Below are 16057 nucleotides of genomic sequence, written 5' to 3'. Positions count from 1 at the left end.
ATTGCTGCCCATTTCCCATTAACATGCCCCAACCACAAGTCCCTTACCTTGTAACAATACAGTTAAATAAAAACAAGTTGACACCTTTGCTCATTTCTGATAGTGTGTATGACACATTCATGGATTATAGGATTTAGGAGTAGAAAGGACCTTAGTGGGCCATAGAATCCAGCCACATCTTTTTACACATGAGAAAAAGTTAAGTGGTTTGTCCAGGGTCGTATAACTAGGAGAAACGTTTTGAATGGGACCTTATTCATTATGCCATACTGCCTCTCTTTCTCATTATGTATCCTCTCAATTCCAAACTGGTGATTGTATTCATCTAATTAGATTTCTTTTGGTCTTCATTTCTTTTATGTTAGTGTGGTTGTTGAACGTAAAGTTTCCACAGCAAGAACTACATGTATTAGTTTTTGTTTCTTACAGATTATAGAACAGATGCTGAAATGCACTAAAGTCCTATGAAAGGAGTAAACAGAGTATTCGACTTAGAGACGTTGGTTACTCAGGGCTGGGGCTCCTTCTGAGTGAAGTACCAGTAATGTTTCCCTTATTAAAAGCCTTTTTAAATCAGTCCTAATACAGATTGGATAAAGCTGATAATACTTTGAGTAGTTCTATTAATAATAAGCCTTTAAGTGTAGGTCTAATGATGCACTTCATGTTCTGCTCTCTAAAGACTTTCTAGCCTTGCTAAATTTAAAGAAACTCATCATCTGGTTGGCTGAAGAATGAAGACTATTGGGTGTAAGCAACTCTTTGAGACAGTCTTCTAAGTTATAGAAGATACTGTCTGTTAATAGGAGTTTCCTACTTCCACCAAAATTAAATTCTTGAAGTTGAATTATTAGTAATAATATTATATAAGTAATATAGTAATAAATGATAATATGGTAATTAGTAATACTTTTAAAATAATAGTTAAAAATAATAAGATTATATATATAGTATAAGAAGTATATTTGATTTTGCTGAATGTTTAATCTTCCCCCTTTTTAGTTACATATACTCCACACGTATTAGTTCCATTCAGTAATGCCCCTTCATGACTGCCAATGAACGTGTCCATAATTAAAAATCTTTAAGGAAAACATGAAAATCACTACACTTTCGTTGAAGAAACCTAAATTTTAGGGATAAAATTAAAAGGTCCTCTTTGGTGATTCATTCTCTCTAACCCCTAACTCCTAAAGTCATTCAGTTTTTAAGGTTTTTATTTTGGCATTTATTGAGTGTCTATTATTATAGAATACTATGTTAGGGGACTGTAGACCATGACTGCTACGGAGTTCAGAGGAGGGAATATTTGGGATTATTTCTACATTTTTAATTCAATCTTTTATATATTTTTTATTTATAAAAACAATCATAATCTTTTCCATGTTTTATAAAATTTCTATTTATCATGTTTTGGGGCCACCTTTTTGATTTTACATATTTTTTCTCATTCACAGATACTGTTGTGAATTTCAAAGATCTATTAGCTGTAATGTACATGTCTCATAAAGCGGATACACTGTCAGAGTGCCTATGTGCAGAAAGGTTAGTAAGTTTTAAAGCATTTTTAGAAATAGCAGTGGTGTCTATGGGAGCCACTAGGTTTTATGCTCTGTTGGGTTACGTATAATAGTCATTTGTGGTCTTGGCATTCAGATATGAACTCTAATGCCTTGAGCTTCTAAGGAATGGTTTGTTTTAGTGTCAACCTTTCCACGGAATGAACTTTTCAGAGTATTAGGATCTCAATCTTTATGCTTCATTTGCCAGCCCACTGAATATTTCTTGGGAAAGATTAATTTACCTTATATTTTTGTGAAGTTTTTTTTTTTACCAGGGTTTAGATTACTATAGATTGAGTGTATTGTGAATTTATAAGGAATACCCTTGTTTTTATACTACATAGGTTACATTCCCCCCCCCAAAAAAAAAAAAACCTCTGTTTATATAGTTTTATATACTCAGACTTGTAGGAATAAATATATTTACTAATCTTAATGTTATGTTCATCTCAGTAGAGGTGAATAAATGAAAAAGTACTTACTAGGGGCAGCTAGGTGGCGCAGGTGGATAGAGCACCAGCCCTGGAGTTAGGATACCTGAGTTCAAATCCGGCCTCAGACACTTAACACTTACTAGCTGTGTGACCCTGGGCAAGTCTCTTTAACCCCAATTGCCTCACTTAAAAAAAAAAAAAGAAAAAGTACTTACTAAATCTCTACTATATTCCAAACACTGTACTTAAGCCCTTCCCTCAGATCTATTATTTTTTTAATTTTGGTATTTACTTATCTTTTTCCCCATTCTCTTCTCTTCTTAGCCCCAAATTGAACCCAAGATTCCAGATGGGAAATACTTAATTGAATTGTTGGATTTAAGATGATAAGGTTTAGATAATAGGTAGTTGTCAAGAATAGAAGTGAAGATTATATGTGAAAAATATTACGTCAAAGAAAGAATTGAAATTCTTCTACATAACAGATTGGGGTATTGTGGATAAAGGATAGGGAAGAGTCAAAGTAATTTCAATATATCAGTTCTGGGTGACTGTGAGATTAGTGATATCATTTATTCACATGGGAAGTTTGGGATATGTTGATGAAGATGATTATCTTGGTTGTATGTACAGTAGTTTTCTCTGATGCATGCTTGACAGACTATTTAAATTGTCAAAATGTCAATTTGTGTAAGTAAACCTTATTTTTATTTTTTTATTTATTTTTTTTGGTGAGGCAATTGGGTTATGTGACTTGCCTGGGTCACACAGCTAGGAAGTGTCAAGTGTCTGAGGGGCTGGATTTGAACTCAGGTCCTCCTGAATCCAGGGCCAGTGCTCTATCCACTGCGCCACCTAGCTGCCCTAAACTTAGTTTAAAAATAGAAATAACTTAATTTTGTTATTTATCATATATAACTTTATACATCACAGTGCTGTGATTTAAAATTTCACATTAATTCATAAAGTGAGTTAATTAGCATGTTGAATATTAGGATTGACTTTTTAAAAAATTATCTTAACTGAAAATAGGATTAGTTAGATGATTATGGTAATAGGATATGCATCATGTTGTTTCTTCCTTATCCTTTTGCAGGTTTACAAATGTTGCAGGCCCCAATCAGATATAGCCCAACAGATTTCTCAGCAAGTAGGATGGGCAAGAGACCTTGGTTAGGCTTTTTCTAAAATTAAATTTTGTAAATGGAAATGGACTAAAGGCATAGCAGGACTGATTTTATTAAGGAAGAAGACAAAAACCATGCCCCTGAAGATCCAAAGAAGTACTGTGATGAAAAGGGAGAAGGAGAGAAAGTGAACTCCTTTGTTTTGCCCACTACAGCTTTTGATTCCGTGGTGCTTGGAGGAAAGACAATCTCTAACTCTAACACACACTTACTATTAGATGATAGTTCAGTGTCAGAAAACCATGACTGTGGCGTAATAATTCAGTCCCACTTGAGTTTGGATCTCATGGGATTGACTCATTGGAACTAAGTGATAGTGGGAGTCAAATGCCAGACAGTTTTGCCCAGCACACCATCCTCCATAGAGGGTTCTTCTAAAGCATTTTCTGTGCCACTTGACAAGGAGTGCACCCTTACAAATGACATGGGATACATTGATGACCTTTCATTATTTGAAAATCAAGAGGTTAAGAATTATTTTTTTCCATTCAAATACTTATTTTGTACAGAAATACTTTTTTGAACATTAAAGTGCTATAGATAAGTAAATATAATCTATTATTTCATATACTGTTAATACATTGAATACATGTTCTAATTCTTAAGAATTTAAGTCTTAGTTTACTTGTTTCATTAATAATGGTGCAGTACCTGGCACACAGTAGGTAATTCAGTATATGCTTGTGACTGACAAATCCATTCGTTTAGCTCTCCCTGCTAGGTTTTGTCCTATATCCTTGACAGAGCTAGTCTTCACTTAGTGCCTTCCATTTCCTCTCATCTAATTCCCAAACCTTCTGCATTTTGACTTCTGACCTTATCATTCAACTGAAACTGTCCCCTTGAAGTTACCAGAGTTTTCTTAGTTGCCAAATTAAATAGATTTTGCTCAATCCTGATCTTCATTGAACTCTCTGCAACACTTGCCATGGTTGATTCCCAGAGAGCTGTGGCCCTGACAATGAGGGAGCAGCAAGCATGTAACAAGTTTGATTCATTGTAGGACTCCCTGAGTTTGATGAATGTTTGTCTTTGATCAGAGAACACCTGGTGAATTATGTGACTAGCCTAGAGGGTTATTGCCCTGTCAAGTTCAGGGCACAACTGCTTGCTGGCCTTAGCTCTGGAACACAGTGGGGTCAGGTCTAAATTTTGTCAACAACCGTCACCCTTCCTACCTTTCTAGTATTCTTATACTTTATTCCCTTCCAAGTACTCTGAGCTCCACCTATATGCCCACTTGCTGTTCTTTGTTCATCCCCTAAGTCTGTTCCTTTGCACTGGCTGCCCTCTATGCCTGGAATTCTCTGCTCCTTTACCTCAACATCTTAGTTCCCTGGCTTTCTTCAAGAACCAGCTCAAATCCTCTCTTCTAGAAGACTTTCCCCAGACTTTCTTCCTCACCCCCACCCTTACTCACTAATAGTGCCTTCCTTCTGCAATTATGTTTCATCCACTCAATATATCTTGTATGTATACAAGCTTATGTATGTATGTGTATACATACACACACACACATACATACATGCATACATACACACCTACATACATATATGGTATGTATCCAAGATTATGTATACATATCTTGTATGTATCCAAAATTTTATATATATATTTTGCATGTATCCAAAATTATTTCCATATTATTTCAACCATAAGAATTTAAGCTCCTTGAGGACAGGGACAGTGTTTCTGCCCCCTTAAAAAAAAAATCCCTAGCTCTTAGCACAGTACCCAAAACATAATAAGTACTTGATAAATGCTCAGTTGCTGGCTTTGTGAGCAACACTTTCCTTTTAGATGCAAGTTTGTGAAAAAATTCCATGGGTATGGACTTAAAAAAAAAACCAACAAAATTTCTTTTTCAGAATTAGATAGATTGAACATTTGTTAAATTGTATGCCAGGTGCTGTTAAGTACTGGGAAAAAATACAAGCAAAAAGAAAGCTAATCCCTGCACTCATGGAGCTTATATTATATTGGGGGAAGACAACAAACACATAAAAGGCAGCTGAAAATCTGGGAACTGGGGAAGCTGCCAACTAAGTTGTTCAGGGACATGGTGAAGAGGTGATCTGGGATGTTGTGTACTATTCCAGGTTGGAAGAGAATATGATCGCTAATGTTGATTCCTTAAATGGAAGTTTGTGAAGGAACTCACTAGTGAGAGAAAGAGGCCTTAGGGATGGAAGCAATATCATCATTAATTTATTTTGCAGTGTTGACCAAGTATTATATGAAATAATTCTTTACGTAATAGTTTTTGGCTCTTCTCCCAACTTGCATTCATGGTTTGGGTACCTACAGGGTACGTTCAGCCTAATGTTGAGTTACATATGAATAACTACAAGGGTCTGTATGCCTAATATGAGTTCCTGAACCCCTACCAGTGTGCTTCCATTAATAATTAACCAGTAGAGTCAACTGTTAGCAAAAGCATTTATTAAAATGTATAGCAAAGACATTAGGCACAAAATATTCTCTCATAAACCTTGATAAAACTATCCAGCAAATAAAAGATTGGGCTCAAACTTTTAGAGAGTTGTGAAGAATGCATGTAGGTGTATACATATAGAAAAAGTAGCTCAGAATTCCTGTATTGTAGAGCCTGAAAGGTATGTTCTCTCTTCAAAGAGTTCTTAGCTTCTTGGGTACAGGCTCTGTTGGGTGGTTTGCTCTGTTGGATCTAGTAAGTATTTGAGGTTGGATTTGAACCCAGATTTTCCTGACTCCAGGTCCAGCACTCTACCCACTAGGCCACAAGCTGCCTCTGTAAATGACAAGATTTTACAATTGATTGGTTACATAATGTAAGGCAGAGTAGGTAGTCATGGAATTTTAGAGTTGGAAGAGACCTCTGGACCTATTGTCCAGCAGCAGAGCCATCTCTTCATTTCCCACTCAGCTTCACTCATTTGGACTTTCCCTGCCCTTTTTTCCTCTGTTAGATTAAGTTTTTTAAGGTCAAGAGAAGACTGTCTTTTTTGGATTTGTATCACCAGTCCGTAGCACAGTGCCTGGCACATAAAAGGTAAGTTAATAAATGTTTGTTGATTAACTCATGTTTTACCATGTGCCAAAACACTTTGCTAAGTACTGAGAATGCAAATTCAAGCAGAAAGACAGTCCTTACCCTCAGAGAATTTCCTTCTAATATAGAAGACAGTGCATAAAAGGAAGAAAAAAGGGGACATGAGGGTGGTAGTAAAGAAGATATCCAGAATGGGGCCATGGTAGAGAAAGGTCAACATGAAGAGGAATGAGACATGGGATGGTCTGATACCCTCCTATTTGGGGAGTTTCTGATTGGAGCCATCTAATCAGAGGGAGGAACTTCAGTGTGAAGGATACTTCTAATATCTGAATTCCAGGGCTGGAGTGAGCATCCAATATGAAGAGGCTCCTAGTACATGATACAGAAGGTCCAAAGTACAGCCTCTTTTTTGCTACCGCCCTCTGGAATAAAATAAAATCCTCAAGTGATCAAAGCCCTTCATAACTTGCCCCCCCCCCCACCTTCCGTCCTTATTATACCTTGCATACCAGCTCCCGCAACTCTCATCCCCCATTCTCTGATCCTGTGATAATGATCTCCTTTGTTTCAAGAACAAGATAGTCCAGACTTGGAGCATTTTCCTTGGCTACCTCCATGCTTCGAATTTTTCCCTCCTCATCTCTGCCTCCTTATTTTCCCTGGCTTCTTTCAAGTTACAACTAAAATCCCATCTTTTTTTTTTTTTAAATCCCATCTTCTACAGGAAGACTTTTCCAACTCTCCAACTTTCTGGTGCCTTCCCTCTTAATTGTCTCTATTTTATCTTATTTGTACATAGTTGTTTACATGTTGTCTACCCCATTAGACAATGAATTCCTTTGAGCAAGACTGTTTTTTGGATTTTCTTTGTACTTAGGCATTGAATAAATATTAATTGACTCATAAAAGGGATAATTTAATATCTTATTAAACCTAACTTATTGCTGTAGTGTTTTGTTGAAAGTATAATATGAAATTATACTTTTGGTCAATCTGTTAAATAAAAGTGGAAAGGACTAAAGTTTTTATGTTAAGGCATGTATGTTTGGTTTTTATGAGTTATTCTACAGCCGAACAATTTTTTAGCTTTGTCTTTTTTTCCCCCTAGAGATGTAGGAAGAGCTCCTACAATTAATGACAAGCATTCTGAGTTGTGTGATGTGTAGGGGAATAGAAAGGTCGGATGACGCTGCTTGGATTGAAAGGGGTCAAGTGCTTTCTGCTCTAACTAAACCAGGAATTTCCAGTGAGCTACTTAGACCCCCAGAGGAAATAAAACTGTGGTAAGCAATGCAATAAATGATTTCTGTCTTACTAGATAATATTTCATAACTGTATCTGATGTATCAAGCATTATTTTTTTTACTATCTGTACAGGAGAAAAAAAGAAAGAGACTTAGTCCCCTGGAGGGACTTGACTCTTTCATTCTGTTATTTCACTCTGTCATTCATTTCACTCTGTGGGACTCAGGGTAAGGATGGCAGCCAAGAGGAACTCAAACCATGATACCTGAGGATCCATCAAATGAACTGGGAATCTTCAGGCAAATGAAAACAATAGGGCAACATGATGTTGTTTCTTATAAAAGTATTCTGGAGAAAAGAGTTAGACTTTGTTCTGTTTGGCTTCAGAATTTGGGACCAGTGAGTAGAAACTGCGGAGAGGCCCATTTCAGCTGTATGGGGAAGAACTTGGAGACATGGAATGGCATTCCTGGGGCAATGGTTCTTCAATACTGTACAGGAGGTTGTTTGATTGTGACCTTCTAGCTAGCTGAGAATGGCTAGTATTTATATAGCACTTTCCGTTGTGCAAAACACTTTGCCAATATGATCGCATTTGATCTCTTAACTCTACATTGTAGCTTCTGGCTTCATCATTGAACAGAAGGTGCTTTCTCCAGAGTTACCCATGGTCTCTCAGTTGTTAATTTCAGTGCCTTTTCTCAAACCTTATCATTCTTGAACTTTCTGTAGTTTTTGAAATTTTCAGTCACCCTCTGTTGCTGTTTTCACATCTCTAGGTTTTCAGGACATTCCTCTTTCTTCTACCTATCTGACTGTTCCTTCTCAGTCTCCTTTTCTGCATCTGTATCCATTCCCACTAACGGGGTATCCCACAGGGTTGTGTTCTGGGCCTTCTCTTTTCCCTCTGTACTGTTTCACTTGATCTCATCAGTCACCATGGATTCAGTTGCACTTTGATCTATTCAGTTATCTTCTCAAATCTACTTCTCCAGTCCTCCAGTTCACATCTCTATCTGCCTGGTAACATCTTGAACTGGTTGTCTTGAAGATATCTTAAACTCAGCTACCCAGAATGGAGCTCTTGATTGTCATGAGGGGAATTTAACAAAAAGATAAACTGAGGCACACTTTGGAGCAAGATAGACTTTTTTAAATAGGGGCGTGCTGCCTTCCAATAAAAGGGCCAGTGGACTGTCTTTGTTTCCAGGTCAAGATAGAGAATTGGAGATGCATCTCACTCTTATAAACATAGAACAAAGAACAGCATAAGGTAGATAATAGCAAGAGATTGGGTGGTAACACGATAACAGGATTAGTTACATTGCTGGAGACATGGGGAGCAATATGATTGGCTGGAGGTAGGAAACGAGGGGGTAGCAGCAGGGTTATTGTCGTCCTCCCCCCCCCCCCCCAGCCCCCCATGACTAAGAAAAGTTCATCATTTGAGTTCACATGCAGGGCCAAAGATAATGGCCCAGACTTCTTTGGACAGCAAACCAGACATCCTTGAAGGATAGCTTGGTGTTGTAAAGATTGTATCTATCTACATTTCCCAAGGATACCAGAATTCCTTGAGCCAAGAATAGAACAGTGATTAGCAAAAGAACTATATTTCTAAAATTAATCCACTACAAGCTAGCTGAATTCTGAACTAAGTTCGTGATTTAAGCAGTTACAGGACAAAATCAATTAATTGTAAATAGGAAAAATAAAGAATGATATAAAATCAGTTAATCTTTTGTCTTTGTCCTGAAACTCTTCTCCCTTCCAGACTTTCCTAGAACTGTTGAGGGTACCACCATTCTCCCAATTGTTCAGGCCTGCAACTTAGGGTCATCCTCACTTCCTCATTCTCTCTTCCTCCTCCCTCCCCCATATCCAATTTGTTGCCAAGGCCTATCAATTTTACATTTGTATTCTCTCGTATCTGCCCCCTACTCTCTTCTGACACTGCTACCCTTGTGATAAAGGCCTTCATCTCCTCATACCTGGACTATTGCAATAGTCTGCCTGTTTAAAGTCGTTCCCCACTTCAGTCTGTCCTCCATCCAGCTGCCTAAGGGATTTTCCTAAATTGTAGCTCCAACCAAGTTCACTAAGTTCTAGTAAATTTCCTGTCATCTTCAGGATCAAATATAAAATACTCTCTTTGGCATTCAAACCCCTTCACAACCTAGCCTGCACGCCCTTTTCTAGTTTTCCTACACCTTGTTAACACTCCTTACCCCTACCCCAATACTTTTTTGTTTTGTTTTGTTTTTTGCAGGGCAATGAGGGTTAAGTGACTTGCCCAGGGTCACACAGCTAGTAAGTGTCAAGTGTCTGAGGCCGGATTTGAACTCAGGTACTCCTGAATCCAGGGCCGGTGCTTTACCACTATGCTATCTAGCTACCCCCCAATACTTTTTGATCCAGTGATATTGGTCTCCTTGCTATTTTTCAAAGTAGATACTTTGTCTCTCAACTCTGGGCCTCTTCTTGGAGATGCAACTCACTCTTATAAACATAGACCAAAGAACAGCACAGAGATCAAGAGATTGAGGGTAGCACAATAGCATGATTAGTAACATTGCTGGAGACATGGGGAGCAATATTTTTATTGATATCTTCTGTTTCTTAAAATACCTTAGTTATCTTAAGTATCTTCCTCCCCCTTCTACAGAGCCATCCTATATTATGAATAGTATCTTTTAGAGAGGAAAAAAGTTCAGCACAACTGATACATCGTAAAAGTCCAAAAACATGTGCAATGTGTAACATCTGCAGACTTCCCATCTCTACAGAAAGGGGGTATTTTAGAGGTTTCTTCTTATATCTCTTCATTTGAGACCTACTTGATCTATGTCATTTTGTCGCATTTATTTTATTTATTTATTTATTTTTGCTGTGTAGTCCTTTTTTCCATTGTTGTAGTTACAGGGTTTTTTTGCTTTCTTGGCTTTGCTTTACTCTGTATCAGTTCATATCAATCTTTATATGCTTCATCACACACCTTTCTTTTTCTTTTTCTTTTTTTTCAATTTATGGTGCCAATTTTAAATAGATTTTATTCTCCAGGACAAGAATTGCATTTCCACTTGTTTACAGTACTGATAAAGTGTAATGTCCTTCACTTCTTTCCCTCCTCACACATTCAGATATTCAGAATGCCCAGATTTGCACAGTAGTTTAAATGTTACTTTTAAACTGCTGATTCCTTGACTAAAAATTTGAGTCTTTCTGATTTTGGAAAGCTGTGTGGAATGTTCTTCCAGTGCCTGTATTTGACCTCCTCAGTGGTGTGTCCACAAGAAGCACCTCCAGATGGGGGCCTCTACCCCCTGGTAACCCGCCAGCCTACACTCTGATACAGCTTAGTAACGATAGGGTTGCAGACCTTCAGTTCTTTTTGCTGATCAGATTCTTCCTTCTCAACAGTTTGGTTCTTAGCCAACCAGTTGATTATTGCATTATATCATTTTGTCAAGGGTCTTCTGTCTTCATCACCAGTTTTGCTTTTGATTCTCTCATCTTCTATAGTATCCTTCATGTCAAAAGCATAAGATTCAGGAGAATTATTAGAAGATGCCTTGTCTCTCTGCTTCTTATCTTCAGCTTTTTATTTCTCAAACTCCTAGCTCATATGTTCAGTGTCATCGTTGCTCAGATGACCTTTGTCATTGGTGATAGTGAGTTTATCCTCCTTGCTTGTGCTCTTATACACAGCAGAAACATTGAGGATTCCATTTGTGTCCATGTTAAATGTTACTTTAATCTAAGGAACACCCCTAGGGATGATGGAGATTCCTGAGAGCTCAAACAGGCCAAGCAGGAACCTCTTCTTTGTCATTGCTGTCTCTTGCCTTCATAAACCTGAATAAGCAAAGCAGACTGGTTGTTGGAGTAGGTGGTAAAAGGCTTTGTCTGCTTGGTGGGGATAGTGGTATTGTGCTTGATCAGAACTGTTGTAACTCTGCCAGAAGTTTCGTTTCCTTTTCTTTTTTCTGGTGGGGCATTGAGGGTTAAGTGACTTACTCAGGGTCACACAGCTTGTATCAAGTGTCTGAGGTGGATTTGAACTCAGGTCCTTCCTCCTGAATCCAGGACTGGTACTTTATCCACTGCGCCACCTAGCTGCCCCAGAAGTTTCAATTCCAATAGCAGCAAGAGCTACACATTCTCAGATTTATCTCCAGACAGAATGGCAGCCTGGACAGCTGTACCATAGGCAACTGCCTCATCAGGATTGATACTCTTGTTGAGCTCTTTGCCACTGAAGAAATCCTGCAGACTTTGGAACCATCCGTGAAGACGATCTCATGAATCTGTGATTTATCTAGCTTGGCATCTCTTAGGGCCTTTTCCCCAGGGTCCAATATGCCATGGAAAAGGTCAGCATTCACCTCTTCAAAATGGGCGCAGGTAATAGAGGTCTAAAAGTCAATACTTTCTTAGAGGGAGTCAGTCTTAGTACTGGCCTGGGTATTGGAAGAGAAGGTGTGCTTTGCACATTCACAAGTGGTGCACAGATCATGGACAGCTCTCTTGTTCTCACTGATGTCCTGCTCATGCTTTTGCTTGAGCTCAGCAGTGAAATGATTGACCATGCAGTTGTCAAACTCAAAGATGCCTTCTTCAGTGGTGAGAGTGAAGAGAACCACCTCCAAGGTTGAAGATCATTACATTTCTCTCTGCACTAAGGTTTTTGTCTAAGCCATAAGCAGCAGTTGGCTCATTGATGATTCGGAGCACATTGAGACCAGTGATGGTTCCAGCATCTTCGATGGTCTGACATTGGGATGTTCAAGTAGGTTGGCACTGTGATGACAGCATTTGTGACAGTCTTCCCAAGGTAAGCTTCAGCAGTTTCTTTCATCTTGGTCAAGACCATAGAAGATGCTTCTTCTGGATAGAAACTTTTGTCCTCCACTTGGACCTTAGGCCTGCCTGTGTCATTCACCACCATGAAAGGCCAGTGCTTCATGTCTGTGTGTACAACTACATCATCAAATCTGCAACCAATCAGATGTTGGGCATCAAAGACTGTTCATTACAACTTTATTCTTTGTAGCATCACTGACTAAACATTTTGTGTTAATGAAGGTGGCATATCTTATAGTGGTTCTCTTTCCTTTGTTATTAGCAACTATTTCCACTTTTCCTATGTTGGAAGACGCCCACTCAGAAATCAACCGTGTGTGCCTTTGACATAGTTACTGGGGAATTGAGGGTTGTAGCAGACGACTATGGAGCAAGAAAGGCTGCTGCTATACTGAGTAGAAACATACCATTTTTTATAGCACAATAATTTTCTATTATATTCATGTACCATAATTTTTTTAGAAATTCCATAATTGATGAACATCTAGTTTGTTTCTAATTTGTAGCTATCACAAAAAAGGGCTAATATTTTGGAGTATATATGGACGTTCTTATTGATGGTTTCTTTGGGGTATCTAGTAGTAGATAGTGGAGTCTCTGGTTCAAGGGATACTAATGTTATTAGTCATCTTTTATGATATCATATTCCTGTTTCAGTCAGCCAAGAAACTTTTATTAAATGCTTATTTTTTTTCCAGGCATTGTGATATGTGCTAAAGATACAAAAAGAGGCATTTTTATATCAGTTTCTTGTAACCATTGAATAATCCTCTGCTATTCTGATTGTTTCCCCTCGGTTTTTGAAGGGTTTTTCCCATATTCCCCTCCAGATTTGTTCTTAGTTAATGAGAATTTTGACTACAATGTTTCTTGGTGAATTAAACTTGAGGTGTTTTGTAAACTTCTATTTTGCTATCTGTTTTCAGAGCTTCTGAGCAATTTATATAATTTCTTGAGGAATGGTTTTCATCATGTCTTTTTCATGATGTTTTTCTGGAAGGCTTGTAATTACTGGATTATCTTTTCATGTACTGATGTCATAGAGTAATTAAGTCTTTCCCAATTGTTTATTTATTTATCTTTACTCTGTTGCTGTTACTGTGTCCATTGTTCTCCTAGTTCTGTTTATTTCACTTTGTATTAGTTCATAGAAATCTTCCCAAGATTTTCTGAAAGCATCTTGCTCACCATTTCTTTTTTTTTCTGATAAAAGTATTTTCTTTTTTTCCAGTTACATGTAAAAATAGTTCTCAACATTTGTTTATACAAGCTTTCCAATTTCAGATTTTTCTCACTCCTTCCCCTCCTTCCCCTCCCCCATAGACACCAGATAATCTGATATAGGTTATGTATATATAATAACATTAAACGTATTTCTGCATTAGTCATATTATAAGAGAAGAATCAGAGCAATGAGGAAAAACCTCAAAATAGAAAAACAACAGCACCAAAAGCAAAAGAAATAGTATGGTTCAACTAGCATCTTTACTCCACAGTTCTCTCTTTTTTTTCTGGATTTGGAGATCCCCTTCCATCATCGGTCCCCTGGAACTCTTCTGTACCATTGCATTGGTGAGAAGAATCTAGTCCATCACAGTAGATCAACACATAATGTTGATGATACTGTGTACAGTGTTCTTCTGGTTCTGCTCATCCCACTCATCATCAGTTCATGCAAGTCCTTCCAGGTTTCTCTGAACTCCTTCTGCTCATCGTGTACAATAGCATTCCATTACATTCATATACCACAACTTGTTCAGCCATTCTCCAATTGATGGGAAATCCCTCAATTTCCAATTCCTTGCCTCCATAAAAAAGTTGCTCATCATTTCTTATAGCACAATAATACTCTATCACAAGCATATGCTACACCATGTTTAGCAATTCCCCAGTTGAGAGGCATCCCTTTGATTTCCACTTTCTTGCCACTACAAAAAGAACTGCTATAAATGTTTTGGTCTATATCTGTCCTTTTCCTTTTCCTTTGATCTCTTTGGGATATAGACTTAGTGGTAGTATTACTGGGTACAATGCACAATTTTATGGTCCTTTGGACATAGTATTAAATTGTTCTCCAGAATGGTTAGAACAGTTCACAATTCTAACATTAGTGCATTAGTGTCCCATTTTTCCTATATCCCCTCTAGCATTTGTCATTTTCCTTTAGCCAATATGATAGGTGTGAGGTGGTACCTCAGACTTGTTTTAATTTGCATTTCTCTAATCAATAATGATTTAGAGCAACTTTTCATATGACTAAAGATAGCTTTGATTACTTTATCTGGAAATTGCCTGTTCATATCCTTTGACTATCATTTGGAGAATGGTTATTATTTTTATAAGTGTGACTCTGTTCCCCATACATTTGAAAAATGAGGCTTTTGTCAGAGAACCTTGCAAATTGTTTTTCCCCCAGTTTCCCTTCTAATCTTGGCTGTATTGGTATTGTTCATGCAAAATCTTTTTAACTTAATGTAATTAAAGTTATCCATTTTACTTTCTGTGATCCTCTCTATCTCTTGTTTAGTCATCAATTCTTCCCTTATCCATAAATTTAACAGGAAAAATTTTCCATGTTCCTCTAATTTGCTTATGATGTGTCACCCTTTAGGTCTAAATCATATACCCATTTTGATTTTGCTTTGGTATAAGGTGTGAGATGTTGGTTTACACCTAATTTCTGCCAAACTGCTTTGAAGTTTTCCCTGCAATTTTTGTCATATAGTTAGTTCTTGTCCCAAAAGCTTGAAACTTTGGGTTTACCAAACACTAGATTACTGTGGTCATTTACTAGTGTATGTATTTAATATGTATGTGTGATACTAATTATGTATCTAATTATTCCGCTGTATTTCTCAGGCAATACCAGATTGTTTTGAAGATTGACAATTTTTTTTTTGTGGGCAATGAGGGTTAAGTGACTTGCCCAGGGTCACACAGCTAGTAAGTGTCAAGTGTCTGAGACCTGATTTGAATTCAGGTCCTCCTGAATCCAGGGCCAGTGCTTTATCCATTGTGCCACCTAGCTACCCCTGAAGATTGACACTTTGTAATATAGTTTGAAACATGGTATTGCTAAGTCATCTTCCTTCACATTTTTTCATTGATTCCCTTAATATTCTTTATTTTTTGTTTTTCCAGATGAATTTTGTTATTTTTTTCTAGCTATATAAAATAATTAATTGATAGTTTTGATTGGTATGGCACTGGAGAGATAAATTGATTTTTGTAAAATTGTTGGCTTGGTCTACCCATGAGCAATTACTTTTTCTCCAATTTTTTAGATTTTTATTTGTGAGAAAAGTGCTTTGTAATTGTTCATATAATCCATGGGTTTATTTTGAGAGGTAGACTCCCAAGTATTAAATATTATCTGTTGTTCTTGTTCATTTATTTCGTTCATGTTTAACTCTTTGTGGTCCTCTTTGAGGTTTTCTTGTCAAAGATATTGGAGTGGTATACCATTTCCTTTTCTAGCTCATTTTACAGATGAGGAAACTGAGGTAAATAGAGTTTGGTGACTTGGCCATCATCACACAGCTAGTAAGTGTCTGAGGTCATATTTGAACCCAGCAAATGCAGTCTTTAAGCCTAGCACTCTATCCACTGAACCACCTCTGCAATTATTTTTTTATTTTTTATTTTTTGCGGGGCAATGGGTTTTAAGTGACTTTCCCAGGGCCACACAGCTAGTAAGTGTCAAGTGTCTGAGGCCGGATTTGAACTCAGGTC

General features: G+C 37.5%; 1 protein-coding gene across 1 annotated transcript in view; it reads left to right on the top strand.

Moving 5' to 3' along the window:
• NBEAL1 (neurobeachin like 1) overlaps nt 1–16057 on the top strand; it is a 177966-nt gene that overhangs the window by 97850 nt on the left and 64059 nt on the right. The window contains 10 exon segments of the mRNA XM_043997392.1: nt 430–462; nt 464–562; nt 1430–1511; nt 1514–1545; nt 3093–3155; nt 3157–3212; nt 3214–3428; nt 3431–3522; nt 3524–3649; nt 7304–7500. Of these exon segments, the coding sequence (XP_043853327.1) occupies nt 430–462; nt 464–562; nt 1430–1511; nt 1514–1545; nt 3093–3155; nt 3157–3212; nt 3214–3428; nt 3431–3522; nt 3524–3649; nt 7304–7500 (995 nt within the window).

The sequence above is a fragment of the Dromiciops gliroides genome, chromosome 3 (assembly GCF_019393635.1).
Source record: "Dromiciops gliroides isolate mDroGli1 chromosome 3, mDroGli1.pri, whole genome shotgun sequence".
Classification (NCBI taxonomy): domain Eukaryota; kingdom Metazoa; phylum Chordata; class Mammalia; order Microbiotheria; family Microbiotheriidae; genus Dromiciops; species Dromiciops gliroides.
This window is presented reverse-complemented; position numbering and strand designations above follow the sequence as displayed.